This window comes from Talpa europaea, assembly GCF_964194135.1.
Source record: "Talpa europaea genome assembly, chromosome: 1".
Lineage (NCBI taxonomy): Eukaryota > Metazoa > Chordata > Mammalia > Eulipotyphla > Talpidae > Talpa > Talpa europaea.
Window position 1 is genome coordinate 91,130,333 of NC_140073.1, and position 27,124 is coordinate 91,157,456.

Consider the following 27,124-nt stretch of genomic DNA (forward strand, 5'->3'; position numbering starts at 1 on the left):
CCACCCCTCACAATGAACTGGTGAAATTTCCTATGAGCAATATTTAGGGTTTTTTTAGTTGTCCTTAGGGAAAAGGGTTATTAAAACCTCCCTATTCTACCATGTTGTGGTTAGTTTTACAGTTTAATTTTTTTCATCTTTAACATCTTTGAATTTTCCAAGTTCACAAAATGAATGTTGGCAAAATTAGTACCACTTATAAACAAATAAATGATAACTATATTGTTACTTCATCTTTGCTCTCTGAGGGACTCTTAAGGTCCTAATAATTAATTGGACTGCCTTTGGAAGGCTGGGGTATCAACAAAATAAAAATGGCCCTCCCAGGAACAAAAGGAAGTAGAGGACTGTCTACCCATATAATGTGGAGATGGAAAATGGGCTACATCCTGGGAAAGGAGGCAGAAGCATCAGTCTAAATCAGTGTTTCTCAAGTTTGACCATACATCAGAGTCACCGAGATGGGTTGTTTAAAAAATAAAAAAAATAAAAAAAATACTTCCCCCTTGAGTTTCTAATTCAGTAAGTCTAAGATCTGCCCTGTGAATTTGCACTTCTAACAAGTTCCCGGGTGTTATTGACAATAATGATGCTTGTCCTAGGAAGATGCTTTGAGAACTGCTAGCTTATGCAAAAGCCACCCATCAGATATTTGTATTTTTGATTATTAAGATATGAGAGAGTAATTGGCAAGGATCACTCCAGTGTTATTATCTGGCAGGTTCACATCTTGCTTAATGAAGTGAGCCAGCCAGTCTCCGGGAAGTTGACATGTCAAAGCAGGCAGACAAAAAAGAAAAAGAAAAGAAAATGGGTATAAAATGGTCAAAAACTCAAGTGTAGGAAAAGTGGAAGTCAGTCCAATCTAATGATGAGAGACCACTGAAGAGATTTCTTTAGTAAAAGCAGCATCATAATATAAGCATGAAAAGAAACCACAAAAAAAAAAAAACAGATTCTGTCATCAGAGTCTGTTGCTGTGTGACAAATTGTGAGTCCAAGATGGCACAAAATTTGCATTTCTTTCACAATTTCCACTAGTGTTGGGAATTCCTTCAGAACAGGGGCTGGCCCTTCCTTGCTCTCTCCATCCTTCCCACTTCTCCCTCCCTCTTTCATTTATCTTCTTCCACAATGAGCTACCACACATTAAAATGGGCTTCAGATAAAGTGGAATTTTACCATCTTTGCACCCCAGTACATAGCACCTGCTCACTGACTATTGAATGAAATGTGGATAAACATACGTGATCAGCAGAGGTCATGGTTAAAGAGACAGTGAATGGAAAACAGAAATAGAACACTATGCTAGTGGATTATTTTTTTAAAAGATTTATTTATTTATGCATAGAAGAGCTGGGGTATAGGCCAGAGGTGGGGGGATTCACCAGCGACAGAGTGAGGAGCAAAACAGGCGGATTGACTGAAATACATTGCTGAGGGGAGCAGCGGGCTAGGCAGGAGAGGTCTGCTGTGCCATGTGGGTCACCTCCCTGGCAGGGGATCGAACTTGTGCTGCAGTAGCTTGACCCTTTGCACCACCAGGGAAGCCCCTGTATTATTTTTTTTGAGAAATGTGGATACAGTGTAATAGACCCAACAATGGAAATTATTACCAGCTTGAAACACTATCAACGATGTTATTACTTGGTAATTTTGTTTATATCCCCAATTTTACCCAACAATTTTTTGCCTTTTTTGTTTGTTTGTTTGTTTGTTTGTTTTTGCCAGAACTGTGGTTTTTGACTTTCGGCTAAATGAAAATGTACTTTGTTATGCACCTTTTTTTTTTTTTCTATTACTCAACTTTTATTTTGTGTGTGTGTTTACATCTAGGCTTTTTTTTTTTTAAATAATAAATTTTATTTTTATATTCCCCCATACAATTGCAAATGCCCCATTCTGACCCCAATCCTTCCCCTCCCGCCCCCCACCCCCCAAAAAGTGTCTCTGGTTCATAGTTTTCTGTTGATTTTGATTTTCACTTTCTTGTATTCATTTTCCTGGTCCCTTATTTAAGAACTCTAGATTCCTGCTATGAGTGAGACCATCCGGTATTTTTCTTTTTCTTTTTGGCTTATTTCGCTGAGCATGATCCCTTCCAGCGCCATCCATGTTGCTGCAAATTGCATGTGCTTATCTTTTTTGAATGCTGAGTAATATTCCATGGTATATATGTACCACATCTTCTTGATCCAGTCATCTATTTTTGGGCATTTGGGTTGTTTCCAAAGCTTAGCTATTGTAAACAGTGCTGCTATAAACATAGGGGTGCAGGTGCTCTTTGGAATTGATGTTTCTGTGTCCTTTGGGTAAATACCTAGGAGTGGAATTGCTGGATCATATGGAAGCTCTATGTTTAGTAGGTCCAGAAATCTCCACACAGCTCTCCATAGTGGTTGGACCAGTTTGCACTCCCACCAACAGTGCAGAAGAGTTCCTTTTTCTCCACACCCTCGCCAACATTTGTTATTGCTTGTTTTTTTAATATGTGCCATTCTCACTGGTGTGAGATGGTATCTCATGGTAGTTTTGATTTGCATTTCCCTGATTACAAGTGATGTTGAACATTTTTTCATATGTCTGTTGGCCATTTGCATTTCCTCTTCAGAGAAGTTTCTTTTTAGCTCTTCTGCCCATTTTTTGACTGGGTTATTTTCTTTGTTGTTGCTGAGTCTCATCAGCTCTTTGCAGATTTTTGTGATCAGTCCTTTATCATTAGTGTTGTGTGCAAAAATGTTCTCCCAGTTGGTGGGGTTTCTCTTTGTTTTTGTTATTGTCTCTTTTGCTGTGCAGAAGCTCTTTAATTTGATGTAGTCCCAGCTGTTTATCTTTGTCTTCACTATCACTGCTTTGGGTGATGTGTCTGTAAAGATGTCTTTGATGTGCAAATCCCGTAGTGTTTCGCCTATATTTCCTTCTATGTATTTTATGGTTTCAGGTCTTATGTCTAGTTCTTTAATCCATTTTGAGTTGATTTTTGTGTATGGTGTGAGGTAGTGGTCAAGCTTCATTCTTTTGCATGTAGCGACCCAGTTTTCCCAGCACCATTTATTGAACAAACTTTCTTTGCTCCAATGCATAGTCTTTGCTCCTTTGTCAAAGATTAGTTGACCATAAATCTGTGGGTTTATTTCTGGATTTTCTATTCGATTCCATTGGTCTGTATGTCTGTTCTTGTTCCAATACCATGCAGTTTTGATGATTATGGCTTTGTAGTATAGTTTGAAGTCTGGGAGTGTGATGCCTCCATTTCCTTCTTTTTTTTTCAGTAGAGCTTTGGCTGTTCGGGGTTTTTGGTGATTCCATATGAATTTCATCAATAATTGTTCTATTTCTTTGAAGAATGCCATTGAGATTTTGATTGGAATAGCATTGAATCTGTATATTGCTTTTGGTAGGATGGCCATTTTAATAATGTTTATTCTTCCAATCCATGAGCAGGGGATGTCTTTCCATTTCTTTGTGTCTTCTTCTATTTCTTTTAACAGTGTTTTATAGTTTTCTTTGTATAGGTCCTTTACCTCTTTTGTTAGATTTATTCCCAAATATTTGATTTTTTTGTTTCGATAATAAAAGGGATGGTTTTTTTGATTTCTTCTTCTTCAGATTTATTGTTTGTGTATAGGAAGGCTACTGACTTTTGCGTGTTGATTTTGTATCCTGCCACTTTACTGAATTGATTGATGAGTTGAATTAGTTTTTCTGTGGAGATTTTGGGGTTCTCTATGTATATTATCATATCATCTGCAAATAGTGATAGTTTGACTTCTTCTTTTCCTATTTGGATTCCTTGGATGTCTTTCTCTTGTCTTACTGCCCTGGCTAGGACTTCCAGTATTATATTGAAAAGCAGTGGTGAGAGTGGACATCCTTGTCTTGTTCCAGATCTTAATGGAATTGCTTTCAGCTTTTCACCATTGAGAATGATACTGGCTGTTGGCTTGTCATAGATGGCCTTTATGATGTAGAGGTATGTTCCTTGTATCCCAAGAATTTCAAGGGCTTTTATCATGAATGGGTGTTGCACTTTGTCGAAAGCTTTCTCAGCATCTATTGATATTATCATATGGTTTTTATATTTCTTTTTGTTGATGTGTTGGATAACGTTGATTGATTTTCGGATGTTAAACCATCCTTGTGCCCCTGGAATGAATCCAACTTGGTCGTGGTGAATTATCTAATGGATACATTGTTGGATTCTGATAGCTAAAATTTTATTGAGGATTTTTGCATCAGTGTTCATTAGGGAGATTGGCCTATAGTTTTCCTTTTTTGTGTTGTCCTTATTCGGTTTTGGTATTAGTGTAATATTGGCTTCATAGAACGTGTTTGGTATTGTCCCTTCCTTCTCAATTTTTTGGAAGAGTTTGTGAAGGATAGGCACTAATTCGTCTGTGAATGTTTGGTAGAATTCATTTGTAAATCCATCAGGTCCTGGGCTTTTGTTTTTGGGGAGGTTTTTGATTACCATTTCAATTTCGCTAATTGTAATTGGTCTGTTTAGGTGTTCTATTTCTTCTTTATCTAGCTTTGGGTGATTGTAGAGTTGTAGGAATTTGTCCATCTCCTCTAGATTATTGAACTTGTTTCCATATAACTGTTCATGGTAGTTACTGATTATTCTTTTGATTTCTGCTGTGTCCGTTGTGATTTCTCCTCTTTCATTGATGATCCTGTGTATTTGTGCTTTCTCCCTTTTTTCCTTTGTGAGCCTGGCTAGGGGTTTGTCTATTTTATTTATTTTTTCAAAGAACCAGCTCTTGGTTTCATTGATCTTTTGGATTGTTTTTTTAGTTTCAATTTCATTTATTTCTGCTTTGGTTTTTATAATTTCTTTTCTTCTACTGGTTTTGGGGTTTTTTTGTTGTTCTTTTTCTAGATCTCTGAGCTTCGAAATTAGGTTGTTTCTTTGAGTTCTTTCTTGTTTTTTGATGTGAGCTTCTATTGCTATATATTTTCCTCTTATTACTGCTTTTGCTGCATCCCATACATTTAGGATATTGGTGTCCTCCTTGTCATTCAATTCAAAGAATTTTTTAATTTCTTCTTTGATCTCCTCGTTAGCCCAGTGGTCTTCCAGTAGTGTGGCTTTTAATCTCCATGAGGTAGGATAGTTCCTTGCCTTCTTTTTATGATTTATTTCTAGTTTGATGCCTTCGTGGTCAGAAAAGATGGTTAGTATGTCAGCTTCATTATTTTTTCCTTGTCCTGGATTCTTGAGAGCTTTACTATTATGTGTCTTGCTGTGTTTTTCCTTTCGTCGTGGAAGTTTGGTGTTCTTCTTGCTTCTTGTATATCAATTTTCAGCTCCTTCTTCGCATTTGGGAAATTCTCTTCAATTATATCCATGAATATTTTCTCTGTTCCTACATCTCTCTCCTCTCCTTCTGGAATTCCTATAACTCTTATATTTCCTTTCCTCATGGAGTCAGATAGTTCCCGAAGTCTTTCTTCATTCTTTTTCCTTCGTACTTCTCTTTCCTTTTCTATTTTGGTTCTTTTCATTTCTGTGTCTTCAAGATTACTTATTCGTTCTTCCATTTCATCTATTCTGCTTTCCTTGCTTTTCCCAGAGTTCTTTAGTTCCTCCATTAATTCTTTGATCTCCTGCATTTCTTTTACTTCCCTCTTTAGGGACTCAATTTCCTTCTTCTGATTTATCACTTTTTTAATCATGGCAATTTTAAATTCTCTTTCTGGAAGGCTCAGAAGTTCTTCCAAGTTGCTGTTGTTGCAATCTGGGGAGTGGTTTTCTTTTTGTGGTGTGCTTTTTTCCTGAGGAGTTGTTAGGTTGTGTGTGGTTCTTCTACTCCCTACTGTCTGTTTTCTAATTTGTCGTATGCGTTGGGACACTGTGTTGCTCGGACTGACTGGCATCTTGGGTGAACTTCTCCGCACCCCTCTGGCTCTTCCAGGAGCCATCTCTGTCTTCTGGGGGAGCTTTCTGCTGGTTTTAGGCAGTTTTTACTGAAGAAATGTCCCTGTTCTAAAATGGCGAAGTGGGATGCAGTCCCTGCGCCTCCGGTTTCAGGCACACTCTTCTGCGCACCCGGTCTGCCCCGGACGTGAGTGCCTGCTCCCTCTGTGGGCTCAGACTGCTGGTCGGAAGGGGTCTGGCGTGGGCTAACTTCCCGGCTGGCCACTGGGTCCTCCAGAAGCCTTCTGCCCTTTTCAAGCAGTCTTAAGAAATTTCCTGTTCTATGGGGTGTTAGTGACTTTTTTTTCCTGGTCGCTAGGTGGCGCCAGAGATCTCTCCTATTGTCCTTGGGGGGCTGTTTTTCGCCTCCCCCCCACCCCGTGGGACAGGGAACAGAGTGGGAATGGTAAGGTACACCTCAACAGCTTTGGGGTGCTGTGTCTGCCTTGTGCCCCACCGTCATGGAGAACCCACGCCCCAAATTTTCGTGCCCCGGGTCTCAGTTCAAAGCCCTCAGTTCCAGGACGCGGGCTGTAGCCCAGTTCAGTGGCACGGGAATGGCGCCTTTTGCAACGCTCCTGTGCCTGGGCGCCTGGTTCCTGCTTACTCAGGGAGGGACCTTCACCTCAGTGAGGACCTCCGCGCATCTCCCCGCAAGCCTAGGTCGCAGGCCTGGGGACCTGGGCAGCCGCGATCCCGGTCTGCACTTGCTTTTTAAGCGCGCCAAGCGCGCTGCTTTTCCGCGCAAGCTTACAGGCAGCCTGGGCTGTGTGCGCGTCTCCCGGGGTCTTTCTTCTTCTATAATGGCGCCCGGAGCCGTTCGCTCACCGCCACGGCGAATCCTGCAGGGTTCGCCTCAGCTCCCGTTCACGGGGTGTGGTGGCTGAAATAGTTCCTTTCCACTCACAGTCCCGCTTGCTGCGTCGTTTGTTCTTGTTGGCCGTTTTGGTTTGTTGTTTCCCTCCTCTCTGCCGGTCGGAGAGTGCCGCCTCTGTGGGCGGGGGAGGGGAGCAGGGTTCTGCGCTTCCCTCCCTTCTGGTCCTCTTTTATGGCCACTTTCTTCTTTGGGTAGTTTGCTGGAGTCACCCGTTTATCTTCCGTGTCCCAGTTCTACTGGGACCTGCCGCTTTTCCTCCCTATTAACTTTTTTTAATGGGAGATCTTACTCGCAGCGTCTCCTCGCCGCCATGTTTATTACTCAACTGTTATGCACCTTTAATCTGTCTCAGGGCTAAGAGTATGACTAAGGCATATGCCTGAATATATGATGTCCCTTACTAAAAGTTATTTTCCTCCTTTCCCATTGAAGATGTTTTAAAAAAAAGTTTTGGTGCTAACTTAAATTGGTAGACCTTTAGGAATGTTGATTTGGGAATGTTGATTTATGGATCTGTTTACATTGTTGGAATTTGTTGATTAATTTATCCATGACTATTTAAAAATATTACCTATAGTATCAAATTTTATTCAAATTAATACTTCTATATGAATCTTAAGTCATTTAACAGTTTTCCAGAGTATATCATCTCACTTCCACTTAAGTTGTTTGAGTTATAGCATAATTTGAATCTATTTATGAAGCTGAAATTAAAATTTTTAACACAAACCACAAGTCCTGCTCATATAACACTAGAACAAGTTTTTTCATTTATCCTTTAGTGTAGTGTCATGAGTCCCATAATGTAATCACATGTTATATATTAAGTTGACTATAAAAAGATTTTTTAATCCTGGGCCTCCCCAGTGGTACAGTGGGTTGAGTACAGCACTGTGAAGCTGTCTGCAGCCTCTGCAGCACAGGTTCAATTCCCGACCGGCCAGGGAGATTCCCACATGACATGGCAGACCTCTTCTGTCTCGCCAGCTGCTCCCCTCAGCAGTGCTTTCAGTCCGTCAGCCTGTTCTGTTCCTTACTCTGTCTCTGGTGAATCCTCTCACCCTCCCATGCCTCTGGCTTGTACCCCAACTCTTGTATAAATAAAATAACTCTTTAGGGCCTCCCAGGTAGCACAGTGGGTTGAGCGCAGCGCTGTGGAGCTGTCTGCAGCCTCTGCAGTGCGGGTTTGATTCCCGGCCAGCCAGGGAGAATCCCACATGGCGCAGCAGACCTCTCCTGTCTTGCCCACTGCTCCCCTCAGCAATGTATTTCAGTCAATCTGCCTGTTCTGCTCCCCGCTCTGTCTCTGGTGAATGCTCTCTCCCTCCCACGCCTCTGTCCTGTACCCAGTTCTTGTATAAATAAAAATAAATCTTAAATAAATAAATAAATAAATAAATCTTTTTTAAAAAAGTTTTTTTTTATCCCACCAAATAATGCTAGCCACTGTAACATCACATTCTCAAACAGAGTTAAATATGAAACCTTTTTAAATTTTTGTTTTCCATCCTTTTTTCATTAGGATGACTTCTTATAAGCTTTGCACACCAACATTAATTGCTGCTGTTTGAAGCCAGTATGTCTTCCCCAACAGCACCTGTGACTCAATAAAGGAATTAAGAGAGTACCTCCTAATAAAAGGGAGTTTATAAATCTAGACCATAAAGCAACTCCCACTTATTCAATAACAGTGGGGGAAAAGCTTCTCATACTTGGAAAAGTACTGTAGGTTAATGGGTTAATGTCCTTTAAAAGAAGAAACCTTTCCTTCTTTATATCAATATGATGATTACAAAAGTAAAAAAAAAAAGGTATATAAAATTAAGGCGTGATCAAAATGTTACTGGACTAAACACAAGTTTCCAGTTGTCAGGTCATAAGAAGGGATAGATGTATTTTCATTGTGAGTTGGAAGGAAGTTCTGTGTTTGTTTATGTGTAATGCCATAATTATAAGTCTATCTCTAATAATTAGAAAGTTGCATGTGGTGAAGAGCAAGAATTTGTTTAGTTGGAGTAAGTAGAACAATTTGAAGAAAAAACAAGTTGAATTTGATTCATGATTTTGATGGCAGAGGACATTAGAGTGCTTTGGTACAATTAGCAATTCTATTTTCAAGTATACGGCCTCCCAGTTTTTCAAATTAAATATATAATTTTCATATTTATGTATGTTTCAGGCTACATTATTGGAATTTTGAAGACATGAAAACATCAGAGGAACCAATCTGCAACATCTTGAATTCAGTTTGGAAGATGAAGAGAAAGTGTAAAGAATGTGGCCTATAAAGGCGGGTAGTACCTGGAAATAATAATTGACTCACATTGAAAAAAATGAGACCAGTTTCTAAGCAGTAGAGTTTATTTAGTCTAACATCAATGTTCAACTAAAAACATTACACTCCTCCCCTCCCCACTTCAGACAGGTACCAGCATTGGTAAATATGATTTTCCTTAATCAGAAGCACTCATTTTTATCCATGTAGACCATCGCTAGGAATAAAATTTTGTTATTTAATGTAGTTTATAATGGGAAACTGATTTTTTCCCACTATGGCAGATTTCAAGGACTTGGTTCCAAACTGAGCCGAAGCTTCCCAATGCATTTTGTACAGTCTGAGAAAAACTGTGCTGCATTGGCCATTTTTGAAGGCCACAATGCTCTGTAATATAAGGATATCATCTTATTGCTGATATCTTTGGAGAGTCCCAAGCAGACACAGAAAATGAATGGAGGCAAGGAGTGTGACGGAGGGGACAAGGATGGAGGTCTTCCAGCTATACAAGTTCCTGTGGGTTGGCAGCGACGTGTGGATCAAAATGGAGTGCTTTATGTCAGGTGAGCCCTTATTCCTACCTGTGTTGCCTGCAAGTTTGCAGTCCCCAAATTAAGGAGGTAGACTTTGTTCCTCTTTGAGGGAACAAAATATCATGACTAACAGCACCTGAAATAATGTCAAATAAATTATCTTCATGCTAGAAATAGTCAGGTGGTTTTGATCTGTACTGTACTATTTTGCAATGTAAATTACCTTAGGTTTCTAGAGAGAATTTTATGCATTTGCTTGTATTTCAGTTATTAGACATCTTATTGCCTGGTATTAACTAAAAGTAATTTCCTCCATTTATTCTGTACAGTTTCTAATCTATTCCCTTGCATGTAATAGTAAAAAAAAATAAAAAGTTATGATGGAGATGGCTCTTATCTTACAAGTAAAAATCATACAAATAAAATGCAAAAGCCTAATCTTTTAAATTTCAGTGGCATATTATCTCTTCTAGAACAAGATAATTGGAATAACTGAACTGTTGGCAAGAAGTTTTAGTATTATTATTAAATAATTAGCACCTAAGTTCCTTCTTTGTAGTTTTCAGTAAGCATAAGAAAGGTTAAGATACCAAAAATCTTTCTTTGAATGTAATTTTGAAACTATTAGAAATAGACATAACTTTTTAAAAGCAATCACAATGCATCTTTCCTTAAATGCTATTACTTTCAATGTGGTTATTTTTATCTCAGCTTCTACAGAGGCCTTCATTTGTGCAAAGATGTATTTCTATGAATGAGGTGTTTTCTGTTAAACACAAGTGATTTCAAGCCCTAACAACTCAGAAAATCAGTTCAGATTCTGTCCTGCATTGTTTGTTTTATGTAAGGTGTTTCTTGAGGTAAATTTAATTACAAACTAAAATTTTGCACTTAAGATTTTGTTTCTTTAGTATTAAACATGTGCCCTATATTACTTAGAACAAGGGGTCAGGAAGTAGAGCTCCTTCCTTGGTGAATAAGATGGATTAGAACACATTATTTTTCCAACGTGTTCCCATTGCTAATACTTTGTTATATAAACAATATAGCAAAATGGTCAGTGTTATTCATATTTATTGTTCTGATTTGTAACAAGCAAATATATTCTTAAAATTACTCTAAAATCTTGATAATTTAATAAATTTTTTACTTTACGTTTATCCCTATGAAAGATAGGTCAGCTTTTTAGATTGCTAAGAGTTAATATTTCGTTAAGTTTGGGAATCTGTCATTTATCTTGTTCATGATTTTCCAAGTCTGACTAGACTTCACTTCTGTTACTATAAACTAGTGTGAATTCTAAAAATCAAATCTGTGTAATAAGATTATTTTAGAAACTAACTTTGCCAAAAAAGGTATTATTTTACCTTCGAGTAAATTAAGCCAGTATGGGTTTGATTCCTCTGTATATAAATGGTTAAATCACTACTTGAAAACATAGCTGACCCTCCTATAGCTGCCTTTTCAATGTGCAGTTTGCTTGTAACTTTTAGGTTAGTCTCCAGCTGTTCCTGCCTCAGGGTGGCATTGAGGCTACACATTAAATTTCCTACCTGCTTCCCATCTTGTAAGCTTTATCTGTGCCATAAGACTTGTAACTATTTTTTATATTAATTATTACTCCCAAAAGTTAATTAAAGAGCTACAGCTGAGAGAAAGAAACCAACTGACTGATTGAAAGGAAGTGTTTTTAAAGTGTCTAGAGAGGAGTGCTCTAATAGAATTCAGGAATTCTTGTCTTCAAGTTTAATCTTACAATTAAATTCCTCTAGGATTCAGTCTGTATGCTTGTTATAACTATAAAAAGTTAGGGCATTTGTTTTTGCAAAATTCATTAATTCTTTACATAACTGTTTGGTGATTTAGTTTTATAAAAAATTACCAAACTTCCAAAAACATCTCATTGCTCCTATTGATGAGGTGGAACTCAAATCTGTAATATAGGATTCATTATTCATTGCATATCATGTAAAAAAAAATTAGCCTAAATAAATTAATAAGTTGACAAAGTTGAGGATTTTGATTGAGTTTTTTCTACATGTATAACTCACCTCTGCAATTGTCCATAAATAACATATGAATTGCATTTTAAAGCTCATTTGTTTATAGATACAAAACTACTACCTATGGTTTTGTAAAAAGCAGAAAGTCTACCCCCAATAGTGTAATACTTTGTATACAAAATGTAGGGTATTTAGATAAATTCTACCAAAAAGGCTTAAGTGAAGGTTTTGGCAAATAGTCATAAATTAAAAAAAAAAAAATTATTGAATGGAAAGTATGACATTTTCAAAGCATCATATGTGGATAAGTTGTGAAATCAACATAATAATAGTAAAGGTCTATATATTGCCCATTCATACAAAATCCTGACATCTAAGTTGAAGTTGATCAGTAATTCATATATCATACTGACTTTTGTGACGTAAAGACTCATGACATAGTATTACCCAATTACCTGACCTACAGCTACTTCTCTCTCTCTCAGCACAGTTTGACTCTTCACTGTCATTTGAACTGGCCACATTAACCTATCTTCAGAGAAACTCCTGGTCAGGGGGAAAAAAAAGAGAAACTTGTTTTTACATCTTGGTTGTAGCTCCAACATTAAAGGGAATAATTTGTTAGCTCCAATTTTTATAGTCTTAGTATCCTTCTGGTTTTCCTCCAACATGTTTTTAAATTTCAGTGTTAACAGTTTTAAAAGTAGATCTTGTAAAATGATAATGATTACTTTCATGTAGTTTTCTTGTTCCTTTCTTGTCTGCTTCTATCGTTTCTTTTAGGAGACCATTTCCCCCATCATTATTATACTCTGTTTTCAAGATACTTTTGTTTAATTTTCTATCAAGATCTGTATTTTTTTCTGAGAAATACTTGGGTTCAAAAGAAGGAATGATAGTGTGAAAGACTAGGGCTTAGTAGCTAATATAAATATTGACCCAAAAAAATGCTTTTCCTGAGAAGGGCAGTAGACTATAATTTGTCTTTTTTCATAAGTATGTACAGTCAGAATTATTTCCTGATGTTTTCTTAAACTATTTTTACAGTCCCAGTGGGTCTTTGTTATCTTGCTTGGAGCAGGTTAAAACATACCTGCTTACTGACGGAACATGCAAGTGTGGCTTGGAATGTCCTCTTATTCTTCCCAAGGTAACATTTCACAGTAGATCTATCAGCAGTTTTTATTTTTCAGGCATTTCAGATATTTGCTTTCCTTTGTTTGGTATTTCATTATTATATTACTTCTTCAATTATATGTATTTTAAAGTTTTTATCTAGTTACATGTCATTTACATGCAATTTTGGAGTGCTTAAAGAATACAGAAAATAGTTCAAATTAAGTTAATTTTCAAACATGACACACCTACATTTATATTGAATATCTCATTATAACATCTTTTGCATCTTTTTATTAGAGCTATACTCATTCTCAACATTTAATAATGCAATATCTTCTTGAACTGCTGTAACTGCTCAATCTACAATATTTTTAGTGCTGATGTTAATACCACTGGTGTTAAATCTTCCACAAATATTCCTAGAATCACAAAATTGAACCCTCCTAACCAAAGCATGAAACTGTTTTTACTCCTTTGCAGGTAAAAAGTTAAAAAAAGGAAATTTAAGTGATAAAATATTATTTATTATAAACATATGTCATTATTCTCTGAATGTCTATCATAGTGCTAATTTTAGAACTAAAGCTTTTTTACTTTTTACTTGTGTCTCATTTAAAAGAAAGCATTTGAAAGAGCTTACAAACATACATAGTAAATAATATTTTGAAATGATATAGCAACAGATTTTTTTAATCAATGAAAAGGTAATATAGTAATAAAGTCAAAGAAAAATTTAATATATAGTAATGTCAGCCTTTAAGGTTTTTCAGTTGTATTTCCTCTGTCATTGTAGTATTGGAACATCAGGAAATATCTAAAATTGGGACCACTGTCAGATATTATACCTTTCTGTATATTTATCTTAGCTATATTAGAATTGGAATAATTTTCACTCTTTACCCCTGAAAGCTGTGAGTTCAACCCAAGTGTTAATTAAGTTATATAAAGTTGCTTTTCTTACATTTAAAAACTTGAGAGTATTTATTCAGATTTATGGCTTAATCTCTGCACAACTTTTTTTTTTAAGAGGATCTTTTTATTTACTGTTTTTTGCAAACATAGTCTAAACAAAGGCTGTGCTTTTTCCAGGTGTTTAACTTTGACCCTGGAGCTGCTGTGAAACAGAGAACTGCAGAGGATGTTAAAGCAGATGAAGATGTCACAAAGCTATGCATACATAAAAGAAAAATCATTGCAGTGGCCACACTTCATAAAAGCATGGAAGCTCCACATCCTTCTCTGGTGCTCACCAGCCCTGGAGGAGGAACAAGTATGTAATATGGTGAAGGGGTTAGGGATTCTCTACCCCTGTTCCTCTCCTAGCAGAGGAGTCACTAGAGAGCACTTTGCCAGGCATTTTCTGGGTCCACTTTTTAAATTTGCACAAGTTTTAAAGTTATATATGTTTGATCATTTATAACAAATAGATTATCTCAGAAAAATCCCCATTAAATTGTCTCCCAAAATTTTTAATCCAAATCATCTAGTTTAACAAGCAGGTTAAATACTGATTAGCACATACAAATGCTATGCAAGTATGTAGAGCTGAGTTAACAAAGGAGAAAGTGCCACTGATTTTTAGGAAACAAATGTGACCCTTTTTCCTAGGTCTAAATTAGAATGTGTGATATCAAACCTCAAAAGCAACTAGCTAAATTGTTAAGAATTAGCTGTGTTATTATTCTTTCAGTCATTTAATAGCTGTTCATCAAACACATAAAATCACCTTGCCAGGAACTTTTTATGCCGCCCCAACACACACACACACACACACACACACACACACTTCCATTTTCTTAAAATTTCAAAGCTGCAAAAAAATTGTATTATCATTGCATATCCATGTTCCCTTCACCTAGATTTACTAATTAACATTTTGCTGTAGAAGTTGCAGATATTGTGGCAGTTAAATATTTCAACAAGTTAAATATTACAGTTAAATATTTCAACAAGGATATTCTCCTACATATACCACAGTCTATCACATTTTGGAAATTTAATACTGATATAATACTACTATCCAATATGCAGTCTATATTCAAATTTCTCCAATTTTCCTAATAATTTATTATAGCTTTTTAAAAATCCAATCTTTTTTTAACCCAGGATGCAAAAATTGTGCACAGCAATTTGTTGTTACAGTTCAGAATCCAGGCCACTTTTACTGAATGTTCATGAGTTTGGATTTGTCATTATACTCAGGTTGAACACATTTTGGTAAGAATACTGTGTCAGTGATGTTATGGCTTCATTAGGAGGCACATAATAGCTATTTATCCCACATGGATGATATTAAATTGTATTGCTTGATTGAAGTTACATTTATCCAGTTTCTCCACTGGTAAGGTACCCTTTCTCTTTATTAATATGGGATTTATACTTGAGACTAAGGAAACCTCTTTTTGTAAGGGCTAGAATGTGGATTCCCTTCAAAGTCGTACAGTCTACTTTGCAGGTGAATAGTAATTCAGAATAAAATATGACTAACTGCCAACATATTTATTTATGAAGGAGAATTGATATTCTTCTACAGAGTTTTGAAAAGTAAGGATAAGTACAATCTGTGGTGATCAAAGAAGGCTTTATGGCAGAACTAAGAATTGAACCAGCCCTGGAAAATGGTAGGGTCTAGAAATATGAGGCAAATCAGAAAACATTTGTCACAGAATGATTGTAGCATAATTAAGGGATGATGTGGAAACAGTCTACTTGAGTGGAAGTTTAAACATGTATAGGTAAATTGGAGCCAAATTATTGATAGCCATAGACACTAAGAGGAGCAATTGTGATATGATGTAGGTAATTAAAGATTCACACTTAGAACTTATATGAAGAGGGCCGGGAGAAATGAATTTGACCATTTTTAATGAAGATCTCCTTGCCAATAATCCTCCAACCTTTAAACTTTAACAGAAATGATCAGAAAAAATTGTCCCACTAAGGTATGTAAGAAAAAAATTTTTTTAGGGAATTTTCCTGTTCCTTTTAGTGAGCTGCATTTTAATTGAAAAGATATTCCAATAATTTAATGGCATGTTTAATAGTAATAAATTATTTAAGACTTGCCATTAGCCTTCATGTTGGTGTTTAAGTGTGTTTTCATGTTTGCTTATTACCTTTCACATGTGTTTATATATGCTCTATCTGCTGGTGTTCTCATACCACATTCTATCATATAGTGTTACTGCTTTATACAGAGTGAGTCTCATTGCCTTCTTAATGGCCTTAACAAAATCTTAATCTGGACCCTTTCCATACCCTATCCATACAAGTTTCATTACTGAAATTAATAATAAATACTGGAAAAGAACAGATATAAGAGGTTATCTCTCCATCCCTTTTTAAAATGGTACACTTTATTGCATTAATTATGATCTTTTACTGGCTTTTAGGTAGCATTTATTTCAATTTCTTAACTTTAAATTCTGCTGTCATAAGGCTGATATTTAAACAATTAGAAGTTAAGAATAAGCATATAGTAGTTTTCACCTTATTTTTTTTCTGTTTATTCTTTTGAAAGATCTACATAAACATACATGAAAGAACTTGATGGATACCTAGCTTTTATATTTGCCAACTCTTGTTAATACCTTACTTCCTATCTGTAACATAGCATCTATATGATTTTTGTTTGTATCAGTGTTCAGTTATTTTATTATTTTAAAGTTCTTTTTTTTTTTAAGATTTATTTTTTATTTATTTATACAAGCACTGAATACAATCAGAAGCGCAGGAGAGTGAGAGAATTCACCAGAGCCAGAGTGGGGAACAGTACAGGAAGATTGATGAAATACACTGCTAAGGGGAGCAGCGGGCGCGACAGGAGAAGTCTGCACGCCATGTGGGACCCTCGCCGGCGACCGGGGATCCAACCGGCGCTGCAGAGGCTGCGGGCAGCTTCGCAGCCCAGCGCTCAACCGCTGCACCACCAGGGGAGGCCCGGTGTTCAATTATTTTAAAGATGTTAACTATTTTTTTCCTGGATAGGGAAAAAGTCCCTTATAAACCACAGCTGCTATCTAAATTATTTGAATTGAATATAAAAATCTTAGTGTCTAAATTTTTAATCATTGCATCATAGGTAATTATATAAATACTCAAGAAGAAACATGTCAGTGGTTTTGTTATTATAGAGAACAGAGCAAATGCCTTAATATTGCTAGTGATATTAATACAGACAACTATAGTCTCACTATATGCCAAACACAGTGACCCAAATATTTTTATACATTATTTCTTTAATTACAAACTTTCAAAATATATTTTAACTATAAATCACTCTATCAAAGGATGTCTAACATGCTAGAAACAGAAAACCCATATTTATTTAAAAAAAAATATATGTTCACTGCATTCTCTTACCTCATAAACACACCCTGTCTTGACTTCTGGGTTCCCCAGATTAAGAACCACTGTCTGGGCCTCCCTGGTGGCGCAGCAGGTTGAGTGCAGCGCTGTGAAGATGCCCGCAGCCTCCATGGCGCCGGTTCGATACCCGGCCGGCCAGGGAGATTCCCATATGGCGCGGCAGACCTCTCCTGTCTCACCTGCTCCTCCCCTCAGGGAGCTCCCCTCCTTGTATTTTGGTCCTTCTGTCTGCTCTGCTCCCCACTCTGTCTCTGGTGGATTATCTCACCGTCCAGCGCCTCTGACCTGTACCCCAGTGCTTGTATAAATAAATAAATCTTAAAAAAAAAAAAAAAGAACCACTGTCTTAGAAATTGTTAGGATATGCTTTGATCTGTATACTACCTTCCAGGTCAGGAAAGTATAGTTAGCTTAAATGTACAATTTTCCATTTAAGTAAATATACCTCTGATGGCAAATAATCCAAATATACATGCTAATATGTTGTCTTAGCATAGAGATGATACCACTCTTCTCTCCTGTGCCTGAAATAAACTCATTGGCATTTTTTCATCCAGCCCAGCCAGAGCCCATCATCCTTTTCAATTCAGCTCTCTAAGCAGCCAACATCAGTTGATGGTAATTGGCATATAAAAATTATTTTCCGGGCCTCCCTGGTGGTGCAAGGGGTTAAGCACCACACTATGAAGCAATCCGCAGCCTCTGCAGCACGAGTTCGATCCCCGGCCAGCCAGCCAGAAACCCACTTGGCGAAGCAGACCTCTCCTGTCTCACCCGCTGCTCCCCTCAGCAGTGTATTTTTGTCCATCTGCCTGTACTGTCCCCCACTCTGTCTCTGGTGAATCCTCTCACCCTCTGCATCTCTGGCCCGTACCCCATCTCTTGTATGCATAAATAAATAAATCTTTAAAAAAATTATTTTCCATCCATCCCTATTTTAGAAGGTGCAACTTTATAAAATAGATATCTGTAGTGGCTAAAAAACTTAAACCTAGAATTCTGACATAATAGTGTGAAAATTCTGTATGATGGGCCAACTTGCTTTTGTTGTTCGTATTCTGTCTGATCTCCAGAAGAACTGAAAGGATTCCAAAAGCCAGGAAGGGAGCAGTGCATTCTGTATAAAGAGAATACTCTATTAGAACCTAGTACTAAAGATTTTAGCACTATAAATTTTGCATAAGAATTCTATCCTAATAAAAGAACTGCAATATTTTACCTAAGTTGGTTGATTAAGGCTGTTTTTAAAGTAATGACTGATTAAGAGCAAAGAAATTGCACGTTACAGACTTAATATGATGCTAATCATGATCGCAGTATCACTGCATTTACTGTTCTCCTCACTCTCATTATAAAAGACTCAGAATCCCACTCACTTAATTCATAAGAATTAAGACTCTTTTACTCTGGGGCCTCCCCGGTGGCGCAGCAGTTGAGCGCTGGGTTGCGAAGCTGCCCGCGGCCTCTGCGGCGCCGGTTCGATCCCCGGCTGCTTCCCGGCCACTGGAGGAGGGTCCCACATGGCGCGCAGACCTCTCCTGCCGCCCGCTGCTCCCCTCAGCAGTGTACCTCGGTCCTTCTGCCTGCTCTGCTCCCCGCTCTGGCTCTGGTGAATTCTCTCACCCTCCCACGCTTCTGACTGTACCCAGTGCATGTATAAACAAAACAAACAAACAAACAAACAAACAAAGAAAACATGCCTCTATAAAAAAAAAAATTAAAAAAAAAAAGACTCTTTTACTCTCCCAATGAAAATGTTAGAATAAGAAAGTTTCTGTAGCTGTCCTGAGGAGGTTTCAATGAGTTGACAGACCACACATAGGCTAACAAATTTTCTGATGAGAATAGCTACTCTTTTAGGTCACCTAAGAAAATATTATGCCACACAAATTATACATTTTATCATATCTGTGTTGTTGAAAAATTCAAATGAAAGACGATTATAGCAAACATCATTTCCGTCAATCTTGATTTTGCATGTTCTAAATAGTATTAGCATGGCGATGTCAGTATGTACTGATTCAGATCCCCATCCTTTCTCAACAGTTAAGAGATAACCAAGCATAACAAGCAGTTACTGAGAACCTTTGGTCAACTAAGGGAGAATAATGTGCATTTTTTAAATCATAGTTTATTGTGGCATGTGTAGTATATTTTTAATTCCATAGAGTCACAAGAGTGATTTGTAAATTTCTACTTTCCAGATGCCCCTCTCTTTCTCACTTTCTCCTTTTCCTCTTTTCCTCCCACAGCACAAAAGAATGGAGACTACTAACAAATTTTTATTCTCTCTTTCACATCAGATGCAACTCCTATAGTACCTTCCCGGGCAGCAACTCCAAGATCCATAAGAAACAAGTCTCATGAAGGAATTACAAATTCTGTAATGCCTGAATGTAAGAATCCTTTCAAGTTAATGATGGGGTCATCAAACGCCATGGGAAGGCTATATGTACAAGAATTGCCTGGAAGCCAGCAACAAGAACTCCACCCTGTCTACCCCCGGCAGAGATTGGGCAGCAGTGAACATGGGCAGAAATCTCCATTCCGTGGCAACCATGGAGGCCTGCCCAGCCCAGCATCATCAGGTTCCCAGATATATGGAGATGGCTCAATCTCTCCAAGGACTGACCCACTTGGAAGCCCTGATGTTTTCACAAGAAACAATCCTGGTTTTCATGGAGCTCCCAACTCTAGTCCTATTCACCTGAATAGGACTCCTCTTTCTCCACCTTCAGTAATGCTTCATGGTTCTCCTGTACAGTCATCCTGTGCAATGGCTGGAAGGACTAATATACCTCTTTCCCCAACATTGACTACAAAGAGTCCAGTAATGAAAAAACCATTGTGTAATTTTGCAACTAATATGGAAATACCACGAGCAATGTTCCACCACAAACCACCCCAAGGCCCACCACCCCCTCCTCCACCTTCTTGTGCTCTTCAGAAAAAGCCATTAACATCTGAGAAAGATCCACTTGGCATTCTTGACCCTATTCCTAGTAAACCGGTGAATCAGAACCCTGTTATCATTAATCCAACTAGTTTCCATTCAAATGTCCACTCTCAGGTACCTGTGATGAATGTAAGCATGCCTCCTGCTGTTGTTCCTTTGCCAAGTAATCTCCCTTTGCCAACTGTAAAACCTGGTCACATGAATCACGGGAGTCATGTACAAAGAGTTCAGCATTCAGCTTCAACCTCCCTGTCCCCTTCTCCAGTGACATCCCCAGTGCACATGATGGGGACTGGAATTGGAAGGATTGAGGCATCGCCCCAAAGATCACGCTCATCTTCCACATCATCAGATCACGGAAATTTCATGATGCCACCTCTAGGACCCCAGGCCACTTGTAGTGGTATTAAGGTTCCACCCAGGTCACCAAGGTCAACAATAGGGTCCCCAAGGCCATCAATGCCATCAAGCCCTTCTACCAAGTCCGATGGACATCATCAGTACAAGGATATCCCTAACCCATTAATTGCTGGAATGAGTAATGTACTAAATACCCCAAGCAGTGCAGCTTTTCCTACTGCATCTGCCGGAAGTGGTTCTGTAAAGAGTCAGCCTGGTTTGCTGGGAATGCCTTTAAATCAGATTTTGAACCAGCACAATGCTGCCTCCTTTCCAGCAAGTAGTTTACTCTCAGCAGCAGCCAAAGCACAGCTAGCAAATCAAACCAAACTTGCTGGTAACAACAGTAGCAGCGGTAGCAATTCTGGAGCTGTTGCTGGCAGTGGCAACACTGAAGGACATAGCACTTTAAACACCATGTTCCCTCCTACTGCCAACATGCTTCTCCCAACAGGTGAAGGGCAAAGTGGTCGAGCAGCACTAAGAGATAAGCTGATGTCTCAGCAAAAAGACTCATTGCGGAAAAGAAAACAGCCACCTACCACAGTGTTGAGTTTGCTCAGACAGTCTCAAATGGATAGTTCTGCAGTTCCTAAACCTGGACCTGACTTGCTAAGGAAGCAGGGTCAGGGCTCATTTCCCATCAGTTCAATGTCTCAGTTACTACAGTCTATGAGTTGTCAAAGCTCTCACTTGAGTAGCAATAGTACCCCGGGTTGTGGGGGCTCAAATACTGCTTTGCCTTGCTCTGCTAACCAGCTGCATTTTACAGATCCCAATATGAACTCCAGTGTTCTTCAGAATTCACTGACACAGAACATACCTTTAAGAGGGGAAGCCGTGCACTGCCACAATGCAAACACTAACTTTGTTCACAGTAACAGTCCAGTCCCAAACCACCATCTTGCAGGTTTAATAAATCAGATTCAGGCTAGCGGGAACTGTGGGATGCTCAGTCAGTCGGGCATGGCTTTAGGAAATTCATTACATCCCAATCCACCTCAGTCAAGAATATCAACGTCCTCCACTCCAGTGATACCAAACAGCATTGTTAGCAGCTATAATCAAACAAGTTCTGAAGCAGGTATGGTTTTATTAGAAAAAAGTACCCAAAGGTACTAAACTTTTCTACGTTTTTTAAAATTTGTACCAAAATATTTATTATGATAAGAAATGGTCCTTTCCCCATTGTGAAATTCTCATCATTTCTTAAGTATTTATAAATTTATTTACAGAATACTAGGGATTTGTCTATTAGAAAAAATAACAGCCAAGGAGATTCCATGTGTTTCCGTTATTCGTTGTCAATCTGTGTCATTTTGAACATTGTTCACTTTTAGTTGGTTGTAAAACCAATGGACTCTATACTACAAAAGAAGCCATAAAAGGCAGGGTTTCCTGGTTCATGAGACATGTACTTGGTCTATGCCAATATAAAAGCCGTTTCCCCCAGCTTTTGTTTGTATTCAGGTAAATGAAGCTCATCCTGGAAAACCCAAAAAGGCAAAAATAAAAGGATTTTTTTTTGTTCTTGCTGCTGACCAGAAATAGGTGAATGGATAGGAATTGGTAACTAGAAGTTGTATGAAATAGAAAGTTGTCTTCTAATGTGTTTTCTTATTCTAGTTTGCTATCCTTTATTATTATTTGTTTGAGAAAACTCAAAAATGGATATTGGCCACTCCCTTTCTAAAAAAAAAAAAAGCTACTAATTTAAGTTTTCTAATAAAAAAGGCTTGAAAACTTGATTTCCAGAATTTTTGATCTTGAAACTGTTTTACAAGTTCCTTGTAGAGCTAAACTATTATTTTTACCATTAATAGTAAGGTTTTGAACCCAAATTTATTGCATCTTTTCATTCACTATTAATGAAGGAGACCATTTTATTTAAAAATAGACACATTAGAAAGAACTGTGTTTTGTGCAATAGAGTCCTCAGACATTGTTATAAAAACTGTAAAGAAGCGCTAGAGAGGTAAATTCACTGAGACATCAGAAATTTTTGACCATGAAAACATTAGAAAGAATACCCAAAACCCAACACTAATGATTTAAGAGATTTGTGGGAAATAATGGGGAAAATAAAAGCTGATTGTAGACAAAATATTATTCAGATATGAAAACAGTGGACATTAAAAACCACATTGCTACTGGATATGAGAAAACTGCTGAAGCTTTTAATAATAAGCTATCGTGTAGATTTGTAGTCTGTATTATACCACCATGTTGGGAAAACATTATAACCTTAATGTCTTTGTTGCTGATAGTAAACTCAAGTATTTTCCTTCCTAGTGTCACTACTTCTACCTGCCATCCTCCACACTTGTGTTATGTGTTATGTTTTGATGTCAGTATTTGATGAAGAATTGTTTGTTGGCCTCTTGTGTAAAAAGAATATAAGGTTGAGAAGATAATTGAAATTATTAGTGCCTTCATGATATTCTTAGTCTAAGTAATCTGATGAAACTGTTTTTTTATCTGTTTAACAGGATCCTTATTCCAAAGGGGCTTCCAATTTTTCAATGACTCATATTCTTTTGAGATAATTTTAGAAATTCCACACAAATGAAAATTTAATCTTATGCATTTAGCAGATTAAAGTTATATTAAATCAGTAACTTTTTTAAATACATAATATTTATTAAACATAGCTTCAATCATTTACATGAGACATTTCTAGTCTCATTGTATATCTTTAAATCTTGATACCCTTTACCTCAATTTTCTTTGTTTCAGGTCTGAGTTCATATTGCAAAGTGTATGTATTTTTTAATGATGTATTTCAATTCATCTATAAAGGAAAAGACCAACATTTATTTATATTGTTTCTTCTAATTGTCAAGCTTAGACATATTTTATATAGTCTTGGACATGTATGTATCTTCTTCTTCTATGCATCTCTGTAAAACATCAGATCTAGAGTGCCAGTGCTGAGTGTCAAAACACACGGGTTGGAAATTTATTAATACAAGAAAAATATTAGCATATAAATGGCTGAAAGGGACAAAAATAAGGGTCCAGTAATAATATGGATGTGACCAATCATGTGTAAGCTAACAGAAAATACATGCATAATTTTAAAAAGTAAATAAGAAAATTTTTAAATATTAAACTTAATGAAATTAAATATTAATTACTGTATATGTGCAGCTGGTTATGAAAATGGATTAATTAATGTAACTCTTTTGATGAGCTGAATATTGAAGGGGTCTCTAATGCCATGTTTCTCCTTGATATGTAGTGAACTGTGTCAATGAATGCACTGTCATTGTAATTGCTTAGCTAATTAGTTATTTATACTGATATTTATTCATTCATCAAATACATGCCAAGGCTGAGCATTTAGGGTGGGACAACAGGACAGTCATAGCTACCCCTACAGGTAGCTACTGTATTCCTAGCATACAGTAATATAGTAGAAGAAAAACACATTCTATTTTTGAAATGCTTCTTAGAGTTATCAGTGAATACATTATGTGCCAGGTAATTTACCTATATTATTTCTAATTTGTATGGTTTCCCAAAATACAAGGTATTGTTGTCCCCATTTTATAGATGAGTAAACTGAGTCTCAGAGACCTTAAATAACTGTCCAGGATCATACATTGCTGAAATTAGGATTTAAACTCAGGTTTATCTCATTCTAAAATCCATTTTCTTCCCAGCTGCATAAATTATTCATCTGAAAAATTTAATGGTAAAAAGACTGTTTTCACTTTCAAAATCTTTAAAAACATCCAGCAGGTAATGAATTTAAAGCACATTGATGCATATTAAAGCCATGTTTATAAACTTCTGATGCACTTTTAGATAAAAGTCCACTATCTCTCTCTGGACTCTAATACAGTGACTTAAAACGTTTGTGTTAGTGTACATGATATGTTCAAAATACCAGGAGAAATTCCCTTCATTTCTGAATCATATTTGGTGATATTTATTTTAATGAATTGGTATCACCTCACTTACTCAAGTAAAAGTGGGTTACCTAGTAGGTAATGTGTCAGTAACTCTTCAAAGGAAATGACTTTGCAGGTGCTGGTCCAGAGCCCCAAGCATGAAAGCACAGTGAAGGTAAAAGAGACCCACATGTAACATAGTCCAGTACCACTGCATGGTAGTAGATCCAGACAGAACTCAAGTGTCTTCCTGCTCAATCCAATGCCATTTTTCCACTTTCCTAAGCAGCAACTGAAAAAAATGTTACATTAATACGAGAATTAAATACAGGAAATCTCTGCTCTGAAAATGCTTAATGAGATTTATTTTCAAAGACTTCTTTTAAAGAGAGTATTTCTATCATAAACAACCCAAATATTGATTTTTTAAAAAAATCTGTATCTGAATGCTGTGTGACACATTTTAAATGTGTTATAATTCAAGTGTAGGGATTGGAGGCAAAGATAGTAAAAAAAAAACAAAAAAACAAAACTTAGATATAAGATACAATGTTTCCTAAAAAAACATTTCTAAAACTTAGGAATATACAAGGTTTTATTAATTCTACTTGGTGTTTTGAAATTGCCTTTCCACTAAAGCTCTCTAAATACTTTGCACTGTAACGTTTACAGGTTTCTATTAGCTTTTTGGTTATCAAATTACAAGTAAAGTTTAATATTTTCATGTAACAGATTTAGAAACTGACCGGTAGGATACTTGGTGACATTCCTCAAGTTCTAAAGCAAAGCTCTGGTGGATCTGGCAATGAAACCCCAAAGTTCCTGATTCTCAGTCCAAACACTGAAACTAATGAAAGCAGGTATGTTCTGAAGTCCATCATTAGTGTACATTTAAAGCAACTTTCAATTTTTGGAGACAACCTTCAGTATTTAAGTGGTTTCAGCACATGTCCTGTGGTGTTTTGGTTGAGGGAGGAATCCAAAATCAAGTGCCCTTGACTTGCAAATTTCCTTAGGGCCCCGTGCCTTCCTGATCTTCTGACTGCTGCCCTCTTTCTGACCATGGAACAAAACACACATGCCAGTAACCTGGGCCTCTGCAGAGGACTTAGCCCTATCAATGTCCACATGAGAACCCATCCCTTCTGTGGCCCTGTGGTTTTTCACAATTTCCAAAGAAAAAGATTTATAATACTCTGCTAACTTAGAAAATGAACCTGACCTCCTCCAATATGATGAAGTTATTAAATATACTTTTTCACTTTAAAATGTTTTATTATATTCTCTTTTATTTCCTAATAGAAAACATTTAATCAACTCTTGTAAACACATGAAAATATAATCCTCTGAAGGGGCAGAGTTTGAGTTTATACCGGAAGAAAAAATCATCCAAACGTTTATTTGCCTTAATTTTTAAAGATAGACATTGACTAACAAGAGTAAAACTGCAAATAAATAAATGTTCATGAATATTTATGTAAATTTTTACCTCTGAAAAAGAAGGTGTTTTCTTTCAGCACAAAACACATTTGATTGAAACTTACAGGCATTGATATGGTAGGTATAAGAAAACAAAGTAGTGAGACCACAAAAGAACACTTTGGGGGAAAAACGGCAAAGTAATGAACTTGGTTTGTTTTTTGGGTTACTTTGGTTTTTTGGGTTTTTTTGTACATATTTATTCTGAGAAGATGTGAGTAAAAAAAATAAAGGGAAATTATTCCCTACACTGAAGTTACATGTGAAGAAAGATTACAGGATAAAAATGCTTAAGGGTGGATTATACTATATAAATGAACCCTCTCCAGATATGGGAAGTTTATGTAGAAATAATCTAGCCTTATATAGAGTGAAAATTGTGATTGAATTAGTAGTAGTTGCTTTGGAAACTTGTTCCATCAAAGTTTTTAAATACCTAGATTTTATTCCCCCATCTCATATATAAACCTTCTAGGTTAAAAGTTGCCCTCTGCTCTTGTTTTCTAAACAAATACCAAAGTTATATTAAATTCTCAATTGTGTGATTAAAATCTGTGTCTTTTAGTTAAATTTTTGCAGAATGAGCCATTTCTTCTTTGCTGTAAGATATTTTTACAACAGACAATGCCTTACTGTTTAAGGTTTCCTAATATCAGGGTTACACCACTTTATTTACATATTCCAGGCTTAGTGTTTTCTTATGTACAAAAGGAGTTAAAATATGTTTGACTTTAGACATCGAGTCTGTGTAATCAAAGGTGATAACAGAACTCAGAGTGGTATGACATGTTTGATGATTCAATGGCCTATCTTGTATCTTTCAAGAAATAAATTGTCCCAGTGTGCAAATTAGAAGAATTTTATTCTATTGCAATACACTAAGCTCACTTACAAAACCACTAAAAAAGCCTTCAGTTCTCTAGGAGATGCCTAAGCTATTTACTAAAATCCAGTGGTCTGAACAAATGGAAACAACTTCTAAAAATACCCAAATTCTAGGCTGTAGTGTTAACTCTACCAAATTTTAATTCATTAAAAATAATGCTTAAAATATCCCTGTGGTGTCATCAAAATAGATTTCATTTCCACATGCATGTAGTTCTAAATAAATCATAAAACCTTCTGGGAACTTACACCAAATAGTATTAATGCCAACCAAGCAAAGAGTAAAAATTATTTTCTAAGAATTATACTTCTTGTAAATTCAAGCAACTAACCTTTTCACAGATTAAAAATGGAACTAACAGAAGTCTGAAGGAGTTGCTGAGATGCTCCTGGGGTTGGAACTAGTCCAGGGAA

The 27,124-nt window shown here is 36.8% G+C and overlaps 1 protein-coding gene across 2 annotated transcripts in view; it reads left to right on the forward strand.

The window, feature by feature from the left end:
- Positions 1 to 9,516: 9,516 nt before the first annotated feature.
- Positions 9,517 to 27,124, forward strand: part of MBD5 (methyl-CpG binding domain protein 5) — a gene marked incomplete at both ends in the record, with an annotated part of 54,344 nt that continues 36,736 nt past the window's right edge. The window contains 4 exons of one of the 2 annotated variants that reach the window (XM_084231896.1): positions 9,517 to 9,635; positions 12,656 to 12,758; positions 13,817 to 13,997; positions 19,399 to 21,534. In XM_084231896.1, the coding sequence (XP_084088022.1) occupies positions 9,523 to 9,635; positions 12,656 to 12,758; positions 13,817 to 13,997; positions 19,399 to 21,534 (2,533 nt within the window). The remainder of the gene's footprint in view (positions 9,636 to 12,655; positions 12,759 to 13,816; positions 13,998 to 19,398; positions 21,535 to 27,124) is intronic. The other variant, XM_084231897.1, reaches the window with a different exon arrangement.